Genomic DNA, 26404 nt, shown 5'->3' with positions numbered 1-26404 from the left:
TTTTTGATCGTCTTGACATTCTAAGTCGATTTAGCCATGTCGGTCCATCCATCTGTCGAAAGCGTGCTAACTTTCGAAGGGATAAAGCTAGGTGCATGAAATTTTGCACAAATACTTCCTATTAGTGTAGGTCAGTTGGGATTTTAAATGGGTGATATTGGTCTATGCTTTATATAGCTGCAATATAAACCGATTTTGGATCTTGAGCCCCTAAACGCTGCAATTCTTATCCGATTTGTCTCAAATTTTGTATAAAATATTTTGTTATGACTTTCAACATCTGTGCTAAGTATGGTTCAAACCGGTTTAAAACTTAATGTGGCTCCCACATAAACCGATCTCTTAATTTGACTCTCTGAGCCTCTAGAGGGCGCAATTCTTATGCGATTTGGCTAAATATTATTTTAACGACTTCTCCTATGACCTTCCACATACGTGCCAAATATGGTCTGAATGGGTCTATAACCTGATATAGCTCCCATATGAACCGATCTCCCGATTTTAATTCTTAAGCCACTATATGACTCAATTCTTATCCAATTTTGGCTGGCATTTTGCACAATGACATCAACAATGGTCTCCAGCAGCCAAACCCAAGCATGGTTCGAATTGGTTGATAACCTGAAATAATCCCAATAGCTTTGCAATTTTTATCCATTATCCTTTGTTTGCCTATAAAGAGATATCGGGCAAAAAAATCACAAATGAGATCCATGGTAGAGGGTATGTAAGATTTGGCCTCGATTTGTTCGCCAAGTCATTGACAACAGCTATTTTCCCTTTCAGCTGTGTTCAATGACTTGGCGAACGAATCGAGTGACAAAACGACAAAAAAATGTGTGCTTATCGGCATGCCACTTTGGCTCGACTATAAAAGGAGGCTTCTTATCTTTCAGCTAAATTTTCAATCAAACCCGCTCCACTGAGCTTTCGCTTTCAAAACGTAGAAAAATTTCACCTCTGTAACGTAACCTACTCTCCAATAGCACTAATTCTGTGTACGTTGGTTGAGCCTTCCCCTCTAACAGTTTAACACAAACTTGGATATTCGCACTCTACTAAATAATATTTTATCTATGGCAAAGATAGCCACATAAACTACCCGAATTATCTATCTTAGGGTGGGAAATTTGCAAAACAAATAGTACAGCAAACAACCGCAACGAAATTCCTAGACTTTATTTTTATACCCTCCACCATAAGATGGGGGGTATAGTAATTTCGTCATTCTGTTTGTAACTACTCGAAATATTCGTCTGAGACCCCATAAAGCATATATATTTTTGATCGTCGCGACATTTTATGTCGATCTAGCCATGTCCGTCCGTCTGTCTGTCGAAAGCACGCTAACTTCCGAAGGAGTAAAGCTAGCCGCTTGAAATTTTGCACAAATACTTCTTATTAGTGTAGGTCGGTTGGTATTGTAAATGGGCCATATCGATTCATGTTTTGATAAAGCTGCCATAAAAACCGATCTTGGGTCTTGACTTCTTGAGCCTCTAGAGTGCGCAATTCTTATCCGATTGAAATGAAATTTTGAACGACGTGTTTTGTTATTATATCCAACAACTGTGCCAAGTATGGTTCAATTCGGTTCATAACCTAATATAGCTGCCATTTAACCGATCTTGGGTCTTGACTTCTTGAGCCTCTAGAGGGCGCAATTCTTATCCGATTGGAATGGAATTTTTTGTACGACGCGTTTTGTTATGATACCCAACAACTGTGACAAGTATGGTTGAAATCGGTCCATAACATGATATAGCTGTCATATAAACAGATCTGGGGATTTGACTTCTTGAGCTACTAGAGGGCGCAATTCCTATCCGATTTGGCTGAAATTTTGCATGACGTATTTTATTTTTACTTGTAACAACTGTGTCAAATAAGGTTCAAATCGGTTCATAACCTGATATAGCTGCTATATAAACCGATCTGGGATCTTGACTTCTTGACCCCTAGAGGTCGCAATTATTATCCGATATGCCTGAAATTTTGTACGATGGATCCTCTCATGACCATCAACAAACGTTTTTATTATGGTCTGAATCGGTCTATAGCCCGATACAGCTCCCATATAAATCGTTCTCTCTATTTTACTTCGTGAGCCCCAATGGGCGCAATTCTTATACGAATCAGCGGAAATTTTACACAGGTCTCCAACATATAATTTAATTGTGGTCCTAACCGGACCATATCTTGATATCGTTTTAATAGCAGAGCAACTTTTTTCTTATATCCTTTTTTGCCTAAGAAAAGATGCCGGGAAAATAACTCGACAAATGCGATCCATGGTGAAGGGTATATAAGATTCGGCGCGGCCGAACTTAGCATGCTTTTACTTGTTCTTTATTTCACGGACCGATAGGTTGCCATAACAAAGATAAATGCTGCATGATCAATTTTTACCACTCTGCGCTCTCTCTGGGCGTGGTGGCGTCACCATTCAGTTGATCCATTTGCAAACAGAATAGATGGCGCTTTTTTAAATGCTAGTGCTGCCATCGATAAGGGAAAGGTTTAGACTTTGATACCCAAAATGTTAACAAAATAACTTAAAAGTTCTCCGTTCTATGTCGCCCCGTATGCGACATAGAACGGTATGCGACATAGAAATGGTGGCCTCCTTGACTTAAGTTTTGCAACTTCTCCTATCACACTGAACGTCATAACTTTGGGGGTACGGCGGCAGTGTCCTGTTAGTTCATTATAATTGATCAACCGTTTCGACATGAGGTGGTCCGCTAGATATATGAGCAGAATAAAGATATCATATTCGCAGTCCACAACCTTATACTTTGAATTTGACCCCATATTGTCATAATTGGTGTATACAGCCACTTGAGCACAAATTTGAATGACGAATTCCACTTAAAAATATCTATCACTTGATCCTCAATTGTTTTAATGGGAAGGTGAAGCACCACCTAGATTCTTGGACACAAAGTTTAATGTCATATTTGTAATCTGCTACCAAATGATTTTAATTTGAGGCTCATCTAGCTAGGATCGAATTATATTCCCATTTGAGGGTGGGGCGACCCCCAATTACGTGGACCTCATTTTTTATGTCATATTCGTAGTCTAGCCCCAAATACCTTTTATTTGAGTCCCATATTGATATTTATGTACAATATGTTTGTTTGGGGAAGTTTTTGGGGTTGGATGACCCCTCGCATACTTCATCCCAATTTTTAATACAATATTCCTATTCTACTCCCCAATACCTTTCATTTAATACCCATATTGTCCCTATCCACTTTTGATATTAAGTAGTGTGTTTGGGGTAAGGGGGGAGGGTCCGCCCCTTCCAATATTAACAAACTACAAAGCCTTTTCCTCCTTCCTGACCATATTGTCATTATCGTCCAATCAATCAATTTTAGTGGGGTTTTGGGGTCGGCGCGGCCCCCAGTTACTTGGATCCAATTTTTAATATGAAATTCATAGTCTACTCTTTAATACCTTTCATTTGAATCCCACATCTTATTTTCGGATCGTACTTTTAGGGTAAGGGGGAGGGTCCGCCCTCCTGCCAATATCAATAAATTATATATCCTATTGCTCCTTCCGGACCACTCCCCACATTCTGTGAAAATTTGAAAGAAATCGGTTCAGCCGTTTTTGAATCTATACGGAACAAAAAAAAAAAATTTACAAACCCACAAACCCACAAACAAACAAACATACAAACAAAACAAACAAACACAAATTCATTTTTATATATATTGATAAGTAATATATCTTGATCTTGTATTCCATAAAAGGACTGTTTTTTTTTAACAAAATCGTATGATCGACAAGATCAAACGCCTTAGAAAAATCGAAAAAAATTCCAGCTACACCATGAAACTTCTCGTCCAAGCCGTTACATATATAATTAACCACATTCAAAACGGCTTCCGGGGAATGATTCTAAGAAAAGATGGCTAGGGAAGCCAAGAAGTAAGGAAGTTACTATTAGTGACGGTCAAGGTAGAAGGATTTTTAATATATAATTCAGGCGAATTATATAAATAATTACTTTTTGAATTCAGTAAAGGACTTGAAACGTGATATAGCAATACTTCCTGATGATGACGTCAACTTCTTCGGCACTCTTAGGCAAAGTGAGTACATTTTCATTAGGTTTTGTAGATGAGAGTCGAATACAGGAAACTGTAATGGCAATAAAAGTGAATAAATGTCCTGGCGATGACAGTATTCCAGCATCATTTTTTCGGAAGTGTATTAGTGAAATATCTTGTACGCTAGTGAATATTTTTAACGATATGGTGAATGAATCTGTATGTCTAGATGTCTTAAAGGTTCATAAGGTAGTGCCAATACCGAAGATTTCTAGCACAACTGAAGTAAGCGACTTTAGGCCAATAGCGCTTCTTTCTACTATTAACAAGATTTTTGAGAGAATCATTTAAGACCAGTTGTTTGGGTATTTCTCAGATACCAATTTGTTATATGACAATCAATATAGGGTTAGAAAGGGATGTGGTACGGAGAAAGCCGTTTTGAATGTGATTAATTATATATGTAACGGCTTGAACGAGAAGTTTCATGGAGTAGCTGGAATTTTTTTCGATTTTTCTAAGGCGTTTGACCTTGTCGATCATACGATTTTGTTAAAAAAAAACTGTCGTTTTATGGAATACAAGATCGAAATATATTACCTATCAATATATATAAAAATGAATTTGTGTTTGCTTGTTTGTGGGTTTGTAAATTTTTCAAATGAAAGGTATTAAAGAGTAGACTATGAATTTCATATTAAAAATTGGATCCAAGTAACTGGGGGCCGCGTCGACCCCAAAACCCCGCTAAAATAGGTTTATTGGACGATTATGACAATATGGTCAAGAAGGAGGAAAAGGCTTTTTAGTTTGTTAATATTGGAGAGGGCGGACCTTCCCCCCTTACCCCAAACACACTACTTAAAATCAAAAGTGGACTCGATAGGGACTATATGGGTATTAAATGAAAGGTATTGGGGAGTAGAATACGAATATGGTATTAAAAATTGGGATGAAGTATGCGAGGGGTCATCCAACCCCAAAAACTCCCCCAAACAAACATATTGGACATTAATATCAAGATTCGACTCAAATAAATGGTATTTGGGACTAGACTACGAATATGACATAAAAAATGAGGTCCACGTAATTGGGGGTCGCCCCACCCTCAAATGGGAATATAATTCGATCCTAGCTAAATGAGCCTCAAATTAAAAGCATTTGGTAGCAGATTACGAATATGACATTAAACTTTGTGTCCAAGAATCTAGGTGGTACTTCACCTCCCCATTACAACAATGGGGGATCAAGTGATAGATATTTTAAGTGGAGTTCGTCATTCAAATTTGTGCTCAAGTGTCTGTATACACCAATTATGACAATATGGGGTTAAATTCAAAATATAAGGTTGTGGACTGCGAATATGATATCTTTATTCTGCTCATATATCTAGCGGACCACCTCACGTCAAAACAGTTGATCAATTATAATGAACTAACAGGACAATGCCGCCGTACCCCCAAAGTTATGACGTTCTGTGTGATAGGAGAAGTTGCAAAACTTAAGTCAAGGTGGCCGCCATTTTTAGCTCATCGACAAGGAGCTTTCTTTTCCTAGACAAGTCCAAACAACGTGCTGCTGGGCAACACTTTTAACATGGTTAAATTACTTAGAACTGTCGCCACTTCACTAATATAAAGACGGGCAAATTAGTTCTTCACCACCGGGAATCGTTTAATTTGATTTGATTTAAAAAAGACTAAATCATGAATAGTCATGCTCTTACAGATGGGAGGAATGTAAAATTTTCAGTCGTTTATAGGTGATTGCGCAAACGTACGGGGCGACATAGAACGGAGAACTTTTAAGTTATTTTGTTAACATTTTGGGTATTAAAGTCTAAACCTTTCCCTATCGATGGCAGCACTAGCATTTAAATAAGCGCCATCTATTCTGTTTGCAAATGGATCAACTGAATGGTGACGCCACCACGCACAGAGAGAGCGCAGAGTGGTAAAAATTGATCATGCAGCATTTATCTTTGTTATGGCAACCTATCGGTCCGTAAAATAAAGAAAAATAAAGTCTAGGAATTTCGTTGCGGTTGTTTGCTGTACTATTTTTTGCAAATTTCCCATCCTAAGATAGATAATTCAGGTAGTTTATGTGGCTATCTTTGCCATAGAAAAAAATTATTAAGAAGAGTGCGAATATCCAAGTTTGTGTTAAACTGTTAGAGGGGAAGGCTCAACGAACGTACACAAAATTTGAAAGCGAAAGCTCAGTGGATCGGGTTTGATTGAGAATTTAGCTGAAAGATAAGAAGCCTCCTTTTTATAGTTGAGCCAAAGTGGCATGCCGATAAGCACACATTTTTTTGTCGTTTTGTCACTCGATTCGTTCGCCAAGTCATTGAACACAGCTGAAAGGGAAAATAGCTGTTGTCAATGACTTGGCGAACAAATCGAGGCCAAATCATTTGTAATTTTTTTTGCCCGATATCTCCTTATAGGCAAACAAAGGATAATGGATAAAAATTGCATAGCTATTGGAATTATTTCAGGTTATCAACCAATTCGGACCATGCTTGGGTTTGGCTGTTGGAGACCATAGTAGATGTCATTGTGCAAAATGCCAGCCAAAATTGGATAAGAATTGAGCCATATAGTGGCTTAAGCATTAAAATCGGGAGATCGGTTCATATGGGAGCTATATCAGGTTATAGACCCATTCAGACCATATTTGGCACGTATGTGGAAGGTCATAGGAGAAGTCGTTAAAATAATATTTAGCCAAATCGCATAAGAATTGCGCCCTCTAGAGGCTCAGAGAGTCAAATTAAGAGATCGGTTTGAACCATACTTAGCACAGATGTTGAAAGTCATAACAAAATATTTTATACAAAATTTGAGACAAATCGGATAAGAATTGCAGCGTTTAGGGGCTCAAGAGCTCAAGATTCAAAATCGGTTTATATGGCAGCTATATAAAAGCATAGACCAATATCACCCATTTAAAATCCCAACTGACCAACACTAATAGGAAGTATTTGTGCAAAATTTCATGCGCCTAGCTTTATCCCTTCGAAAGTTAGCATGCTTTCGACAGATGGACGGACTGACATGGCTAAATCGACTTATAATGTCAAGACGATCAAAAATAAATATATATACTTTGTTGAGTCTCAGATGAATATTTCGATGCTTTACAAACGGACTGACGAAATTAGATTATGATATAGGGTATAAAAAGAATTAACAAATTTGGTGGTCTAGGCCGTAAGTTTTTGTAGTGAAGTCTTAAATGGACAATGATTATTGTCGCAACTATTATTGAAGGAATATCCAGTGCAGAAAATTTTTTCTAATATTTTTGGCATAGGTAAGCCGAAGATGCTTACCCATGCGAAACGGTGACATTAGATAGGCCGATAAAACTAGAAATTCGATTGAATACAAAAAAAGACAAAATGATGACAATGTGATGGGAATCAACAGCGAGCATCACCAACAACAAATTCAGCGCCATCTATTGGGAAATAGAAATTATTTGAATAGGCAAGCAAACCCGAAAAAAGATCGCAAGAGGTACAAGAGAGTGTGTTTAAAGTTGATCATATGCTTTTCACTAATATTTTGACAAGTTGTCTGTCTGTACTTCGAAAAATTAAATAAAGGAAATAACCTTTGACTGTTTTCGGTATTATTTGTTTAACATTCCTACCCTGGGATAAGCTTCCACAATAGTCCAAAAGTTCTATAAAAACATGGCCGCAAAATATACACGTAACTCAGTGAATGCAAAGAAGAATAATTGAAAAGAAAGTAATAATTCATATGGTGTGAAAGGAAGCGCTGCGAAGCGGGCCGGGTTGAGCTAGTCTTGTTTACAAAATTGAAATGTTGTTTGTTTGTCGGTTTGTTTGTATAGACTTAAAAACGGTTGAACCGTTTAACTTGAAATTTTCACAGATTGTGTAGGTTGGTCTGGAAGGAAACATAGGCTGTATAATTTTTTGATATCGGAAGCGGGGCAGGCGGACCCTCCTCCTTACCCCAAAAGTACTACCCAAAAATAAAAGTAGACCGATCGGGACAATATGGGGCTCAAATGAAAGGTGTTGAGGAGTGGAGTAGAGAAATTGGGTCCAAGTAACTGGGGGGCCGCACCAACCCCAAAACCCCCTAAAATAGGTTTTTTGGACCATCATGACAATATGGGATCAAATGAAAGGTGTTCGGGAGTAGATTGCGAATATGGACAGGAAGAAGAAAAAGGCTTTATAATTTTTCGATTTCGAAAGGAGCGGACCCTCCTCCGATACCCAAAACACCACCCAAAATCAAAAGTGGATCGATCGGGATCGGGGTATCAAATGAAAGGTATTGGAAAATAGAATACGAATATGGTCTTAAAATTTGAGTCTAGGTACCCATCAGTTGGGGCGGCCAACCCCGAAATTCCCCCAAACAGACATATTGGACGTACGTGTCAATATGGGCCTCAAATGAAAGGTATTCGGGAGTAGATTACGAATCTGGCATACAATCAGTTCGAAGAATAGGGGGTCACCCTACCTCCGAAAAATGCCTTAAATGGGCATATGACCCATGAAGACTATATGGGCTGAACCGATTTTCTTAAAATTTTCACAGATTGTGTAAGTTTGTCTGGAAGGAAACATAGGCTTTATAATTTTTAGATATCGGATGGGGGCGGTCCCTCCCCCTTACTCCAAAAACGACACCCAAAACCTAAAGTGGACTGATGGGCACAATATGGTTATCAAATGAAAGGTATTGGAGGCTAGAAAACGAATAACGTATTATAATTTTGGTTCAAGTACCCACCGGGCCGCTCAAACACCAAAACTCCTCTAAACAGATATATTCGGCGTTCCTATCAATATGGATGTCTATAGTGGCATGGGGCAGATTAATATCTCCACCTCTTTTCAGACTGACCTAACGTAACCGTCACGAAAAACAAAACATGGTTTCTATTGTTGTAGTCTGGTGCCTCAGGGGCCGCCCAAAATCCACCAAATGGATATATGGAGCAATCACGACAATTCAGCGTCATAGGCGGACATATGCTACAATGGCACGAATTCGATATTCACATTTAGGGCGAAGTGTCCCCACCCTTAAAATATATTAGAGAGTTAAAGAAGGCACAGCGAAACGGGCCCGGTTCGGCTAGTCTTATATATAAAAATCAATTTGTGTTTGCTTGTAGGCTTGTTTGTTTGTGTGTTCCTTATAGACTCAGAAACGGCTGAACCGATTTTTTTTTGAAATTTTCACTGATGGTGTATAATCCCGTGGTGAAAATAGGGTACTACATTTTTTGTTATCTGAATGGGGGGTGGTACCTAGGGCGGGCAGGGGGCGCCCCACCCCAAAACTTACCAAATATATATAAACACCAATCACGACAATATGGAACTCAAATGAAAGGTATTTAAGAAAGCGTATCTGGTATTCGATTGTCGGACCAAGTGATAGGGGAACCACCCCAACCCCCAAAACATCCCTAAATCAGACATATTTACCGACCATGGCAATATGGGACTTAAATGAAAGGTATTTGCGAGTAAAATACGAATGTGATATCCAAATCCGGGACAGAGTTTCTGGGGGTCCACCCCTTCCCCAAAACACCCCTCAAACAGGACTTATTTACTGACCATGACAATATGGGGCTTAAATAAAAGGTATTTGGGTGTATAATACGAATCTGATATCCAGATGTGGGACCAAGTGTTTGCAGGGGCCCCCCATCCCCGAGATCATCCCCAAAAGAAGACAAATTTACGACCATAGCATTATGGGGCTCAAATGAAAGGTCTTTGGAAGTAAAGCACGAATCTGATATCAATGTTCGGGTAAAGTGTCTATGGAGCCACCCCACCCCCATAACATCACCCAAATAGGAAGTATTTGCTGACCATTGCAATATGAAGTTCAAATAAGAGGCATTTTGGAGTAGACGAATCTGAAAGCCAAGTCACTGAGTGGCCCCCCAAACTGGTCATATTTGTGACTATGGAAAAATGGAAAAATTGAGCTCAAATGAAGGGTATTTGGGAGTAGACTATGAATCTGGTATCAACACTCGGGACAAGCTGTCTAGGGGACGTCCCACCACCATAACAACCCCCAAGTAGGATGTATTTGCTCACCACGACAATTTGGGTCTTCAAGACAGTGGAGCTCGATATTCATAGTTTTTAGGGCCCATACCCCAAACCGGACATATTTGCTGGATTTTTCAATAAGGGGTTTAAGTGAATGGTATTTGAGATTAGAAAACGAATTTGATATCCAATTTTAAGGCCATTGGCAATATGGGGCTCAAATATATGAGAAGAGAGCACGTTGCTGATATATTTTCAGGGCTTAGTGTTTGGGGGACCACCCAACTCCCGAAAACACAACTAAATCAAACACATTTACCGACAATGTCAATATGGGGCTTAAATGAAAGGAATTGGGGGGTAGAGAAAGAATTGAAACCCTCTTTCGGGACCTATTTTTTCAAAATACCCCACTGACCTTCGAAACATGGGGCTCAAATAAAGGTATTTGGGAGTACAATACGAATTTGATATCCAAATGTAGGACCATGTGTTTAAGGCATAACCCCTTCCCAAAAACACCCCCCAAAGGGTGAACATTTTTCGACCATGCCAATATGTGGCTCAAATGAAAGTTATTTGACATTAGAAAACGAATTTGATAACCAATTTTGGGGCCATGTGTTTGGGGGACGCCTCATCCTGTAAACTCCCCAAAAAACCAATGGGAATATTGGGTTTAAATAAATGGTATTTGAGAGAAGAGCACGATGCTGATATATTTTCAAGGCCAAGTGTCTGGGGGACCACCTCACCCCGAAAACATCCCTAAATCAGACGTCATGAGAATATCGGGCCGAAATAAAGTATTTTTGGAATGGAGTGCACCTTACATCCAAACTTAAATTCGTAGACCAATAAAGATCATATAGGATGCAGATAAAGGCACTTACACTGTTAAACTGTTTGTCAAGCGATATACTATTTTCGCAGCATGGTATATCACTAAAAGCTCTTTAATTGTCGAAAAAAAATATTCCAAGGAAAATTTTGTTCCATATAAAGTAAAAGAAGGCTCATCTGAGCGGGCCCAGTCCAGCTGACTTATAAAAAGCAATATGTTGCTACAGATGGGTCTCGAAGTTCATTAGGTTCTATTGATTATGGTATCCCCCAAGGAAGTTACCTTGGCCCGTTATTGTTTTCAATATTTCTAAACGATATCGAGAACCTCCAGTTAAGTGGAAAATTATTCATGTTTGTTGATAATATATGTCTTTTATACCCTTATATGAGTGACATGGCTGTAAAAGTTTTGTACACAGTAGGATAAATCGATTTGTGTTATATCTTGGGAAGTCTAAACTAGTGCGATTTAGACCGTTTCCCACAAATGTCAATTTCAGTGTATTTATTGAAGGCGAACTGAAGCAAGTACCTTGGTGTGATCTTGCAGAATAATTTGTCTTGGGATATACATATCAACTCAATTAAAATGGAAATTGGGAAACGTTTTCAAGTTTAAAAATAAGTTAAATGTAACTTCAAAATTTATGATATACCATTGTTTATTGCAATCACATATCAATTACTTAATAACAGTGTATGCTTACAATAGAAATTATGTAAGCTTAAAATCCGTTACAAAGGTTACAAAAAAATGTGCTAAAATTAGTATGTAGCTTTTTAGGAATGTGTGTACAGGCATTCTGCCAATTAATGGTTTATATAAATATGGCACATTAAAAAAAAAAATATTTTCAAGTGTTTATTAAATATTGGGTATCACACAATATCATTTTGTCAAATTCAATCACATTTTAGTACCAGGAACATGATTAATCTAAAAGTACCGAGATGTAGATTAGAGTTCTACATCTCGGTACTTTTGGGGGCATGGCTTGTAATCATCTCCCCATGAATTTATAAGTAATGTAACCAAATTCGACTTTCAAAGGGTCTTGCAAGAATCACATCAAAGAAGATCTTGAATCGCTTCAGCTATTAACAAGAATATCTATTAACATCATATTTGTAGTATTAAACCACTTACATATGTATATTTATAAATATAAATATATATATATATATATATATATATATATATATATATATATATATATATATATATATATATATATATATATATATATATATATATTTTTTTTTTTTTTAATTTAAGAGAATGTATACTTGAATTATAATTTGCCAGCTCGTCCCACTTATGCCTCCTGGCGCGGGACTCTATTTTTGTATTAAATTAAATAAATTTTCAAATACGTTAAATAAAACAAGTAAAAAGGCGTTAAGTTCGGCCGGGCCGAAAATTTGCATACCTTATGTCCCATAGCAGTTATATCGCAATATGTTCCGATTTGGAACAAATACTAATAAGTACAAGTCATTGTTCAATTGTGTATAAGAAAATATTGGTCTTTTTAGCAGCTATATCTAAAAATAAACCGATCTGAACCATATACAACATGGATGTCGAAAAGCCTAACCAAACTCACTGTCTCAAATTTCAGCGACATCGGACAATAAATGCGTCTTTTATGGCCCCAAATCCTTCAACCTAGATATCGGTCTATATGGCAGCTATATCCAAATCTGGACCGATCTGTGCGATATTGCAGAAGTATATCAAGGGGCTTAACTTAACTCACTGTCCCAAATTTCATCGGACAATAAATGAGCATTTTATGGGCCCAAAACCATAAATCAAGAAATCGGTTTATATGGCAGCTATATCCAAATCTGGACCAAATTGAAGAAAGATGTCGAAGGGCCTAACACAACACACTGTCCCAAATTTCAGCAAAATCGGACAATAAATGTGACTTTTATGGGCCTAACACCATAAATCGGAGGATCGGTCGATATGGCAGCTATATCCAAATCAGGACCGATCTGAGCCAAATCAACGAAGGATGTTGATGGGCCTTACACAATTTACTCCCGAATTTCATCAAAATCGGATAATAAATGTGGCTTTTGTGGGCCTAAGACCTTAAATCGGCGGATTGGTCTATATGGGGGCTATATCAAGATATAGTCCGATATAGCCCATCTTCGAACTTAACCTGCTTATGGACAAAAAAAAAATCTGTGCAAAATTTCAGCTCAATATCTCTATTTTTAAAGACTATAGTGTGATTTCAACAGACAGACGGACAGACGGACGGACATGTCTAGATCGTCTTAGATTTTTACGCTGATCAAGAATATATATACTTTGTAGGGTCGGAAATGGATATTTCGATGTATTACAAACGGAAGGACAAGATTAATATACCCCCATCCTTCGGTGGTGGGTATAAAAAATAATCTGTGCAAAGTTTCAGCTCAATATCTCTATTTTTAAAGACTGTAGCGTAATTTCAACAGACAGACGGATGGACATGTCTAGATCGTCTTAGATTTTTACTATTTAAAAAAAAAAAACATGCCTGCAATGGCTATAAGACCCAATATCGAGATCATATTTGGCATGGATGTCAAAGACCTCTCTGTTTCAAGTTTCAGGGAAATCGGTTAATGAGTGCGCTTTTTATGAGTTTCAGACCCTAAATCGGCGGATCAGCCTATATGACAGCTGTATCTAACTGGGTTAGGTTAGGTTGAAAAGAAGATGCAGTATTAATCCGCCCCATGCCGCTATGGACATACACGTAAGCCAGTTATCGGCTTGTTGTGCGCTCGAAATACAAAAAAGTATCCTCAAAGAAAAAAATCTAAGTTAGGAATTCCGTGCTACTTACAAAACCCTTAATTGTTGCCCATACAACTCCCCTAAGTTGGTTCATGTCTGGTATAGTGTTTCCACCTAAGTACCGGTATCTGTTTGACCTGAAAACCGGGCAATGACAAAGGAAATGCTCCAACGTCATGTTCCCCGCATGCCCTACGCATGCTATCACTTACCGCACCGACTTTACATAAGTGAGCTTGTAGTCCTCTGTGTCCCGTTATGATACCAATAGCTATACTGACCCCCTCTTACTGTCTTTCAGTAATAGCCTCGTCTTATAACTGTATCTAACTAAAGTCGTATGTGGATCATACTCGGTCCGTATATCGTCAGATCTGGTGCAGCTCAATTTTTCACATTTCAGCGAAATCGGATAATAAATGTGACTGATACGGCCTATGACCCTATACCTGGAAATCGGTCAATATTGCAGTTATCTTCTTAAAAAGTGTTATTTTTTATGAGCTATAGGAATGTTTAAAAAAATATATATAAAATTCAGAAAAATGCATAAAATCATGCATTTTTCTGATTTTTGGCAAGCTCTTTCCAACATTTCGGTCAGCATCTCACAAATCAATGTTTCAATGTTGCCTTCCAATGCGTCAATTGAAGCGGCCTTGTCTATTGTTACGCATGCTGTGTGGCATGTGGCATCGTCTTGTTGAAACCAAATGTCTTGCAAGTCAAACTCTTGATTTTTGGGCAAAAAAAATGGGTTATCATCTCACGATATCGCTCACCATTCACAGTTATGTTACGATTCGCATCATCTTTGAAGAAGTACAGTCCAATAATACCACCAGCCCATAAACCGCACCAAACTGCGACTTTTTTTGGATGCAGTGGTAGCTCTTGCAATGCTTCTGGCTGATCTTCACTTCAAAATCGACAATTCTGCTTATTTACATACCCACTGAGCCAAAAATGAGCTTCGTCGTAAAATGGAAGCACTCATTTTGATAATAAAATTCAATAACTTGTGAGCGTTGTTCGTTTGCAAGACGATTCATGGTAAAATTATAGACCAATCTGAAGATGTTTGACAGTGAAACAAAACACGAAACGTGCGTGAGCTGTTTAAACCAGTGTTTCCAAAAAGATTATAGCTAAAAACCATCCTTTATCATTGATACATTTTCCCCCTGGGTTGCTACTTTATTTTCTTTTGCGCTTATTTGCAGTTTGATCCCGAGGGATTTGGAGAGATAACGGTCGATGAGTTTTTGAATGCTTTAAAATCACCAGAATTTATATCACAAGTGCCTATGAATAAACGAGAGCTATTAACGGAGAGAGCAAAAAAGGCTAAATCACCCGTGGGACCAGGTTATGTCACCTTTCAGGATTTCGTCAATGTGGTAAGTACAAAAATCGCTAAATATTTAAATGCCTTGAGAATTTGGGATTTAGATTTTGGATTAGGGAGTTAATTTTCATTCTAAAAGTTCTAAGTTTAGATTTAAATATGCATTTTCATAGAAATTGTCCTGTGTTGCTTATGTTACAAAAAAATTTAAAAAACAAATAAAAAGGCGTTAAGTTCGGCCGGGCCGAACTTTGGATACTCACCACCTCAGGTATATACGTAAACCACCTTTCATCAAAATCCGGTGAAAATTGCATACCATATGTCCCCGAAATATGTTCCCATTTGGACCAAATACTAATAAGTACAAGTCGTTCAAGCCGATCTGCACCATATACGACACGGATGTCGAAAAGCCTAACATAAGTCACTGCGTCAAATTTCAGTGAAATCTAATTATAAATGCGCTTTTTATGGGGCCAAGACTTTAAATCGAGATGTCGGTTTACATGGCAGCTATATCCAAATCTAGACCGATTTGGGCTAAGTTGCAGAAAAATGTCGAAGAGCCTAACACAACTCACTGTCGCAAATTTGGGCGAAATTGGACAATAAATGTGCCTTTTATGGGCCCAAAACCTAAAATCGAGAGATCGGTCTATATGGCATCTATATCCAAATCTGAACCGATCAGGGCCAAATTGCAGATGTATGTGGAATGACCTAAGGCAACTCAATTTCCCAAATTTCAGCAAAATCGCATAATAAATGTGGCTTTTATGGGCCTAAGACCCTAAATCGGAGGATCGTTCTATATGGGAGCTATATCCAAATCTGGACCGATCTGAGCCAAATTGACAAAGGACGTCGAAAGGCCTAAGGCGACTCACTTTCCCAAATTTCAGAAAAATCGGATAATAAATGTGGCTTTTATTGGCCTAAGACCCTAAATCGGAGGATCGGTCTATATGGCAGCTACATCCAAATCTGAACCTATCAGAGCTAATTTAAAGAAAGATGCGGAAGGGCCTTAGACAACTCACTGTCCAAAATTTCATCAAAAGCGGATAATAAATGTGGCTTTTATTGGCCTAAGACCAGAAATCGAAGGATCGGTCTATATGGCAGCCATATCCAAATCTAGACCAATCTGAGCCAAATTGACGAAGGATGTCGAGGGGCCTAACATAACTCACTGTCTGAAATTTAAGCAAAATCGGATACTAAATTTGTCTTATATGGGCCTAAGACCCCAAATCGGCCGATCGGTCTATATGGAGGCTATATCAAGATATAGGCCGATATAGCCCATCTTTGAACTATACCTGCTTATGGACAAAAAAAAAAGAATCTGTGCAAAGTTTCAGCTCAATATCTCTATTTTTATCGACTGTAGCGTGATTTCAACAGACAGACGGACAGACATTTCTAGATCGTCTTAGATTTTTACGCTGATCAAGAATATATATACTTTTTAAGGTCGGAAATGGATATTTCGATGTGTTTCGGTGGTGAGTATAAAAAATGGCATTCAATTTACTGAGATAAACTAGCCAAAGCTTTTTCTTGCATGCATTATCTATGTATTTTATTTCGATACGCTGCGAAGCATAGCAGCGAAGCGAAACATTCTTGTTTTATAGCAAACACTTTTTTCGTTTATTGAAATGCAGGTGGGGCTAGTGTAATTTAGAAAACGAACAATTTCGTGCTTGGTTTGAGTCTTTGCTGATCTTCCCATAATTTATTTAGTGTAAATTTATAGAATGGAAACATTTTTTTATAGAATGTTTCCATAATCCCCTATTTCCACCAACTGTACGTGCTGGGCTTAATTTTTGATTTGGTTTTCGGTTTTGTAGCGTCTTCCTTTTAGTAATTATTGAACATTTGAAGGGAAAAGATATAAAGTATGCACATTATGGACGGTCACTTAGTTTTGAAAAAAAAAGTAAAAAGGCGTTAAGTTCGGCCGGGCCGCCATCGGGCAGCACCCATAGCCACCCATATCACATTCGGCACGGACATTGAGTGGTCTAATAAGTACAAGTCATTGTTTAATTTTGTAGAACAAAATATTGGTATTTCTGGCAGCTATATCCATATACCGATCGATCTGAACCATATACGACACGGTTGTCGAAAAGCCTAACACAAGTCACTGTGTCAAATTTCGTCGTAATCGGATAATAAATGCGCCTTTCAGGGGCCCAAAACCTTAAATCGAGAGATCGGTGTATGTGACAGCTATATCCAAATCTGATCCGATCTGGACCAAATTGCAGAAAGGTGTCGAAATTGCCCAACTATAGGCGAAATCAGACATAAATGCGCCTTTTATGGGCGCAATACCTTAAATCGAGAGATCGGTCTATTTGGCAGCTATATCTAAATCTGCACCGATCTGGGCCAAACTGTCGATTGGGATAATACAACTCATTGTCCCAAATTTCAGCAAAATCGGATAACAAACGTGGCTTTGATGGACCTAAGACTTTAAATCGGCGGATCGGTCTATATGGGGGCTATATCAAGATGTAGTCCGACATATCCCACCTTCGAACTCAACCTGCCTATGTACAAAAAAAGAATCTGTGCAAAGTCTCAGCTCAATATCTCTATTTTTAAAGATTGTAGCATGATTTCAGCAGACTGACGGACGGACATGATCAAGAATATATATACTTTATAGGGTCGGAAATTTATATTTCAGCGTATTGCAAACGGAATGACAAAATGAATATACCCCCATCCTTCGGTGGTGGATATAGAAAACTCACCAAACGGTTGTCAAAATCTTAATCGACGACGACGAATTATTTCCAAATCAAACCGAATGCGCTGAAGGTAAGATCCTTGGATATAAGATGACAGTCATTGTTTTTGTAAAGGTTCAAAATAGGGGGGAAATTATGCAAAGGATTTTGTATAAAGAAAAAATTAAATTAAGCTTTTTTTAAACATCAAATTTTAGTCACATTTTTCAAAATGATAAAATTTCATATTTTTAACGTTGTACAAAGACAACATTTTGCTGAGGCCAGGGCCGCCATAAAATTATTTTTCTTAAGGACAAAATTGTAATGAAATTCTTAGTAAAAAGAAAACCTAAACAAATTATTATGAGATTTTTCTTAAGACAAAATTTCAAAGTAACATTCTCTAATGACAAAACTTCAGCATGGGCCGAATCCACCTCGAAATTATTTTTTATATCAAAATTTCTTTAAATTTTTTTTAAAGACAACATTTTAACTAACATTTTTCTAAAGACAAAACTTCTATAAAAAATTTGCAATACAATTTTTTCTTAAGACTGAATTTTGCTGTCACTGGCTAGAGCAGACGTCTCAGTCATTGTGTCCGTCATAACAGGTCACTGTCTAATCGGAAAACATGCTGACAATCTGAAGGTTGCCAGTAACGACTTTTGCAGAAGCTGTGAGGACATCGAAAAAGAAGAGACTATAGGACACCTTCTATGTGTGTGTCCACTTCAGTTTCTCATTTCCTTGAAAACCTGTCTGATTTAGCGGATGTGAACATTCGCAAGTTGTTGGGCTTTTAAAGCGATCTGGATGGTTCAAGGGTAGGAACTCCTCTGGTATCACAATGGACGAAAACGTCCAATAGATATTGGCCAACGGAGGGACTCGTAATTGGGATTTCTGTATACCCTACATTAAATAAAGTCATTCACAATATATTATTGTCTCTGGAAAAAAAGGTGGCGTACGAACAGCGAAGTGGGCTACCTAAAGTGATTTAGGCGTTAATCGGTGCATGTTCTTTTTAGCGGTAGGTAGAAAGTATCTACTTTACTGAAAGTATCTACTTTACTGACAGCGTCAATATTTTGAAAACGGCGAAAAAAGCAACAAACGTGAGAGACTTTGCGGCTATGTGGTCACATATGATTTATATAAGAGTTTTTTTTTGTAAGACTGATTTCGATTGGATTGGGAAGTAGGAAGTTGAAGTGGATCTTTAGCTCGTACTTCTTATACCAAAGTTGGGTCAGCGTTGTATATCTACTGTGCTAAAACGTCTGGTCGTGGTGTATATCTACTGTGCTAAAACGTCTGGTCGTGTGGGCAGAACGTTAAAGATCACGTCAACATCGTGCAGACGTAGGGTTGATACCCGCCTTACTCTTGTCGCTAAAGAGATGGCGGCGTCATCGTGCAGACGTAGATTTGATTTTCATCTCACTCTTCTCACCAAAGCGATCGCGTTGTCATCGTGCAGATGGAGAGTTGATATTCGCCTCACTCTTCTCGCTTAAGCGATCGCGTCGTCATCGTGCAGACGTAGAGTTGATACTTCGTCTCACTCTTTTCGCTTGTCAGCGCCACATTGTCCTTTGGAAAATTTCCTGGGAAATGTGTATCAACGAGTAGTTCTAGTTTTTCCTCAATATACATTGTCCATACATTCTCTGACTTCTGAATATACCTAACCGAAATGGGTCTCGAGGACAGAATCTTCCTTAGCCTACAGACCTCAGATGTATCCTCCACGGAGCTGCAGAATTCTACCCAGAATTTGTTCTGAACCTTTCTCAGCTCGCCATTATATTTTCTTAGCTCAGCCTTATAAATGTCCCAAATCGTGTGGTGTTCTTGTGGCTTTTACACTGTAGAAAAGTTTTCTGCAGTCCTTCCTAAGATCAACCAGCTCTAGGGTCCACCATGGCGGTCGCTGTTTGCCCCTTGGGTTGGCACTAGGGCATGATGACGCAAGCGAGTCATTCAGGGCCTTCGTGATCCGCTTGACCATTATGTCTATATCCTCCGTAGTTTCCACTTCCATTTCTAGTCTAGAAGGGATAGTGGTGCTGAATTTGTGCCGAAATTTATACCAACCCGCCTTTCTTTGTTTAACCGAGGGACCACTACTCCAGTATTTTCTTCTCGGTTAAAACTAATACAACGATGATCAGAGAAACTGTGGTCACCCAACACATCCCAGTCGCATATTCTTCCACTTATATCTTCCGATACAAAGGTAATATCTAGTACATCCTGTATTCTACTTTTAAATACCTTTCATTTGATACCCATATTACCAAAGCGATAAAAGAGTCCTGTTGGGGGGTTTTTTGGGGTGGGAAAGTTATTGGATCTAAACATTTTATACCAATGTTTTCGGTGTTCCTTCCAAATTGGTGGCATACAAAATTTCGCTTAAATCGGTGCACGTATTTCCGAAATCTGCCGTTGTTGAATATTGGGGGAGGCTCCGCCTCCATTCGGATATCAAAAAATTTAGTACCCTATTTTCACCGGGGCCCAAACGGTTCAGCCATTTTTGAGTCTATATGGAACAGACAAACTAATAAACAAACAAAGCGCAACAATTTAATTTTTATATGTATAATAGATTCAATCACTCCTTTCGTTGACATCCGAATTCCCCATTTCTGGTGATGTGCATTAGCATCACTTCCTACAATAAGGAATTTCTTCCCTACCTGTTCTTCTCCCTTGTCGACAACTGCCATCACCAAATTGTCCCTAGCGACATTAGCAAAGGTTCGTGGACCCATCTTACTGTTGTTCGCCCTTGTTCTTTTAGGCATGGGATGCCCCCCAGGTGACCGCAGTCTTTGGCTGACTGTGGTGCAGTTACCGAATCTAGACGTGTAGTCTTTGGGGTAGCCTGTGCAGCGAATTCCCGATCCCAATTTAGGGTGTCTCTCTCCCTATTAGTGAGAGTCTTAGGATCATTCGCACCAAGCCTCTCAATAAACTTAAGAGAGAGATGCGTCTTCTATTATTCCAACCTCCTAAAGAGCGTGTTGGTTTGCCGGGGAGGGTCGATGGCCTAGGCAAATTATAGGCATGCGAATAAGGAATAGGTTCGGCCTTGTCCTTTATACTCGAACCAGGTGACTTCGTCAAAAACCGCTGCTGACCAGTCGTCTGTTGGCTAGTGGAGCCTGGAGCAGCCGCTCCACCAGTCGAGGTTTCAGTAGCAGACAACATGCTACGGCCTGATGCAACCACCGCAGCTGTTGGGTCTTTGGAGTCCATTCTAAGCCTACTCCCGGGCTCTAGATCTGCCGCTCCACTGGAAACAAACACAGATCATCAACCACCTACTGGATACCTTTATCGCAGCTATGCTTGAGCGACTTTAATTTTTCTTCCAAAAATAATGACCTATTACGAGTTGCAGGAAAATTCTTGTAGAGTGAAGTAACAAAACGTCCGCTTCACTTAACGGTTCAAACCACATGTTAGTGGTGCTGCTAACTACCTTGTTCTTTGCCACGGTGAAATCGATTAGCCTCAATCCTTTATGGGAAGTTTCTTGGTGTAAGCTAAATTTGTATCGAATTATAAAGCTGTTGTATCAAAGATAGTTTCCTTCCCTATCCTTGCGTTAAAATCTCCCAGAACGATTTTAATATCATGAGCGGGGAACTAATCGTATTCTCTGTTTAGGCGCTCACAGAAAATATCCTTGGTCTGCTCGTCCTTGTCTTTCGTCGGGGCATAGCCACAAATAAGGTTGATGTTGAAGAATTTTGCTTTTATGTCGATTGTGGCGAGCCTCTCATCCACCGTAGCAAAGCCGGAGACAAGGTGTTTCAGTCTCCGACTAACCACAAATCCACATCCAAAATATGTGTCGTGAGATAAAACTAAATAAATATAACGTTATATGAGCACAAAGACTCTCCGCGCCGTCTTTTTAATAAACGTCTACACAAAAATTAATAGTGTGGTAACGACCCTGGAGAACAGCCGAGCTTTACCCCAGCAATTGTGGACATGGAACATGTCATTACAGGCTAAAGGAGCTTTCTCTTTGTTCATCCGGCATCTAAGGGCACTGTGTTGTCATTGATAAAGGTAAGGACGGGCGAAAGTCGGGCAAAGTGATCTTGTGGCAAAATTTGTGAGAATCGGTTGACAATGACCACATTATTGCAATATTAGTCAGAATCCGACGAATATATATGTTTATGGAAGCTATATCCAAATCTGAACCTTTTTTTTTCAATCGCCAAATTTGAATACGATCGGATGAAAATTGCAAACCTTACTCTATACATAAATTAATATGGACAGACAGGCGGACATTTCAGTTAATCTATCTTTTCAGTGCATCAAGTGGAAATCCTTGCAATAAAATAAGTGGTGGAATTTCTAAGATCTAATGGAATAAGGTTACTTAAAGTTTTAGTGGAAGTCCGAAATTAGAATCACTAAGGCATTTAAGTAACATAGACAATTTATCCATGTGTCATATGAGGGCAGGATTGAGTTGTTGCAAATTTATTCCGTGAGTTGATACCCACCACCTCGGGTATATATGTAAACCACCTTTCGTCAAAATCAGCTACATCGAAATATGTTCCGATTTGGACCAAATACTAATAAGTACAAGTCCTTGTTCAATTGTGTATAACAAAATATTGGACTTTTTAGTAGCTATTGCGTTGCCTAAAAAGTAATTGCGGATTTTTTAAAAGAAAGTAAATGCATTTTTAATAAAACTTAGAATGAACTTTAATCAAATATATAATTGCCATTTTGTTCGATAACCTTTTGCCATCTTCCTGGCAAATTTAGTATTCCACGCTCATAAAACTTCTGGCCTTTATCTGCAAAAAACTGAACCAAGTGCGATTTTATAGCCTCATCATTGCCGAAAGTTTTACCATTCAAGGAGTTCTGCAAAGATCGAAATAAATGGTAGTCTGATGGTGCAAGGTCAGGGCATCAAAAGTTCCCAGCCAAGCTCACTCAGTATTTGGCGATTGACCAAAGATATGTGCGGTCTAGCGTTGTCCTGGTGGAATATGACACCTTTACGATTTACCAATTCTGGTCGCTTCTCCTTGATGGCTGTATTCAATTTGTCCAATTGTTGACAGTAAACATCCGAATTAATCGTTTGGTTCCTTGGAAGCAGCTCAAAATATACCACAACCTTCCAATCACTTCTTTTGGTGGATATCAGCCTTTGAAGTGATTTGAGCTGGTTCACCATGCTTGGACCATGATCGTTTTCGACTAACGTTGTTGTAAACAATCCATTTTTCATCTCCAGTTATGATTCGTTTTAAAAACGGATCGAATTCATTGCGTTTAAAGTGCATATCACAAGCGTTGATTCGGTTTGTTAAATGAATTTCTTTCAATAGATGTGGTACCCATATTAAAATTGACGCCAAACAAACAAATGTAAACAAAATTTCGCGCACTTTTTTTCTAAAGCAAGCTAAAAGTAACAGCTGATAACTGACAGAAGAGAGAATGCAATTACAGAGTCACAAGCCGTTGAAAAAATTTGTCAACGCCGACTATATTACTACTATATTACCGACAAATACATTTTGGGCAACCCAATATATCAAAAACAAGTAAAATGGCGTTAAGTTCGGCCGGGCCGAACTTTGGATACCCACCACCTCGGGTATATATGTAAACCACCTTTCATCAAAATCCGGTGAAAGTTGCATACCTTATGTCCATTGCAGTTATATTGAAATATGTTCCGATTTGGACCAAATACTAATGAGTACAAGTCATTGTTCTATTGAGTATAAGAAAATGTTGGTCTTCTTAGTAGCTATATCTAAAAATAAACCGATCTGAACCATATACGACACGGATGCCGAAAAGCCTAACACAACTCACTGTCCCAAATTTCGGCGAAATCGGACAATAAATGCGCCTTTTATGAGGCCAAAACCTTAAATCGAGAGATCGGTCTATATGGCAGCCATATCCAAATCTGGACCGATTTGTCGGGAGGCCTAACACAACTCACTGTCCCAAATTTCAGCAAAATCGGAAAAGAGATCGGTCTATATGGCAGCTATATCCAAATCTGGACCGATCTGTGCCATATTGCAGAAGTATGTCGAGGGACTAAACCTTAGTGACTGTCCTAAATTTTGGCGACATCGGACAATAAATGCGCCTTTTATAGGCCTAAAACCTTAAATCGAGAGATCGGTTTATATGGCAGCTATATCCAAATCTGAACCAATCAGGGTCAAATTGAAGGAAGATGTTGATAGGCCTAAGACAACTCACTTTCCTAAATTTCAGCAAAATTTGGATAATAAATGTGGCTTTTATGGGCCTAAGACAATAAATCGGAGGATCGGTCTATATGGCAGCTATATCCAAATCTGGTCCGATCTGAGCCAAATTGACGAAGGATCTCAAAGAACCTAACACAACTTACTGTCCCAAATTTTAGCAAAATGTGATAATAAATGTGGCTTTTATGGGCCTAAGACCCTAAATCGGCGGATCGGTTTATATGGGGGCTATATCAAGATATAGTCCGATATAGCCCATCTTCGAACTTAACCTGCTTATGGACAAAAAAAGAATCTGTGCAAAGTTCCAGTTCAATATCTCTATTTCTAAAGACTGTAGCGTGATTTCAACTGATAGACGGACTGACGGACTGACATGTCTAGATCGTCTTAGATTTTTACGCTGATCAAGAATATATATACTTTATAGGGTCGGAAATGGATATTTCGATATATTACAAACGGAAGGACAAGATTAATATACCCCCATCTTTCGGTGGTGGGTATAAAAAAACCGATCTGAACCATGTACGACACGGATGTCGAAAAGCCTAACATAAGTCACTGTGTCAAATTTTAGTGAAATCGGATTATGAAATGTCTCAAATTTCGGCGAAATCGAACAATAAATGCGCCTTCTATGGGCCTAAAACTTTAGGTCGAGAGATCGGTCTATATGGCAGATATATCTAAATCTGGACCGATCTAGGCCAAATTGTAGAAAGATGTCGAAGGGCCTAAGACAACTCACTGTCCCAAAAAATCGGCATGTTAAATATCAGCAAAATCAGATGTTAAATATGGCTTTTATGGGCCTAAGACCCTCAATCGGCGGATCGGTCTATATGGGGGCTATATCAAGATATAGTCCGATATAACCCATCTTCGAACTAAACCTGCTTACGGACAAAAAAAAAACAATCTGTGCAAGGTTTCAGCTCAATATCTCTATTTTTAAAGACCTGACCTAAAATGCTGATCAAGAATAAATATCCTTTATAGGGTCGGAAATGGATATTTCGATGTGTTGCAAACGGAATGACAAAATAAATATACCCCCATCCTTTGGTGGTGGGTATTAAAAGAGTACCATCCCTTATCCCATACAGTTATCGTTACCTTACATGCAAGTCTACGTAACTCACGAAGCATACATTTTTCGGAAACTGAAAACAATTTGTCTAAACTCAATGTTTAGACTTAACTATTTTGAATTTGAATATAACTGACTCTTAGTTCTATGGCTCACCTATCTAAACTCTAGTTTTAAAATCAATGGAAATAAAGAATTAATCTTTTGTAGCTTTGAACTAACCCTATTGTGAATTATTTGTATTTATGAATTTTATCTAAATATCTGTCATAGATTTCTTGGTGAGCCATAGAACCAAAACTACTTCACTTTTTACTTGTATCCCCAACGGTGAGCATCCAATTATTTCCCATAAAAGACATTTGAACTCCAACGAAATTCCCCACTTTGTTCTTTTCTTTGGCGCCAACTTCTACTTTCTCATATACTGAGAAATTATAATATCCACATACATTCCATACCTGCAACGTAAGTTGGGTGTTCTGTCATCTATACAAAACAACAAAATACAGTCCACAAATTCCCTCCGGGTATTGGTGACAATTGTGCACTCCACCATCTCTCTTGGACTCCACCAAATCCAGCTGCTGTCACCAACGACCCCCAGCCCCCTTGTTACATGGTCCATCGATCCTCCAACATGGTAAGCTCGAGAAGAGAGCATGCAGAACAGCGAAAATCATCACCAAACAAAAATGGAGAAAACAGAAGGTAATCGAAACAAGATCTAACTAACCTAAACCAGTTATTGTGTAATGCCGGTCATAAAAATACTAAAAGCGCATGTTTTTCGTTCGACAAAAAAGGAAACCCGAAAGCCGCATAAATTTAACATACAATTTTTCATTATCACAGTTTTATAAAAGTTCGGAAAAAACTTGTAGACTGGAAATTTCTCAAAGTCCACATTTTGTTTGTAAAATTCGTTCGCAAGTTCAAAGAAGGCCAAATTTTTAAACGTGAGAAGGAAAATTCTATTGTTAGCTTAACAAAAAAAAGGCCAAAAACTACAAAGTAAAGCCAGAAGACGTAAAAAAAAAATATATGAACCAAATATTGTAAAAAATTCGTGTCTCTCTTGAAAAAGGGGTTAAAATA

General features: G+C 38.5%; 1 protein-coding gene across 2 annotated transcripts in view; it reads left to right on the top strand.

Moving 5' to 3' along the window:
- Nucleotides 1–26404, top strand: part of LOC106093074 (protein rhomboid) — a 311556-nt gene that overhangs the window by 57451 nt on the left and 227701 nt on the right. Inside the window, exon 5 of one of the 2 annotated variants that reach the window (XM_059360099.1) lies at nucleotides 15022–15198. In XM_059360099.1, coding sequence (XP_059216082.1) covers nucleotides 15022–15198 — 177 coding nt within the window. Of the gene's footprint in view, nucleotides 1–15021; nucleotides 15199–16625; nucleotides 16658–26404 lie in introns of those variants that run through there. The other variant, XM_059360101.1, reaches the window with a different exon arrangement.

The sequence above is a fragment of the Stomoxys calcitrans genome, chromosome 1 (genome assembly GCF_963082655.1).
Source record: "Stomoxys calcitrans chromosome 1, idStoCalc2.1, whole genome shotgun sequence".
Classification (NCBI taxonomy): domain Eukaryota; kingdom Metazoa; phylum Arthropoda; class Insecta; order Diptera; family Muscidae; genus Stomoxys; species Stomoxys calcitrans.
This window is presented reverse-complemented; position numbering and strand designations above follow the sequence as displayed.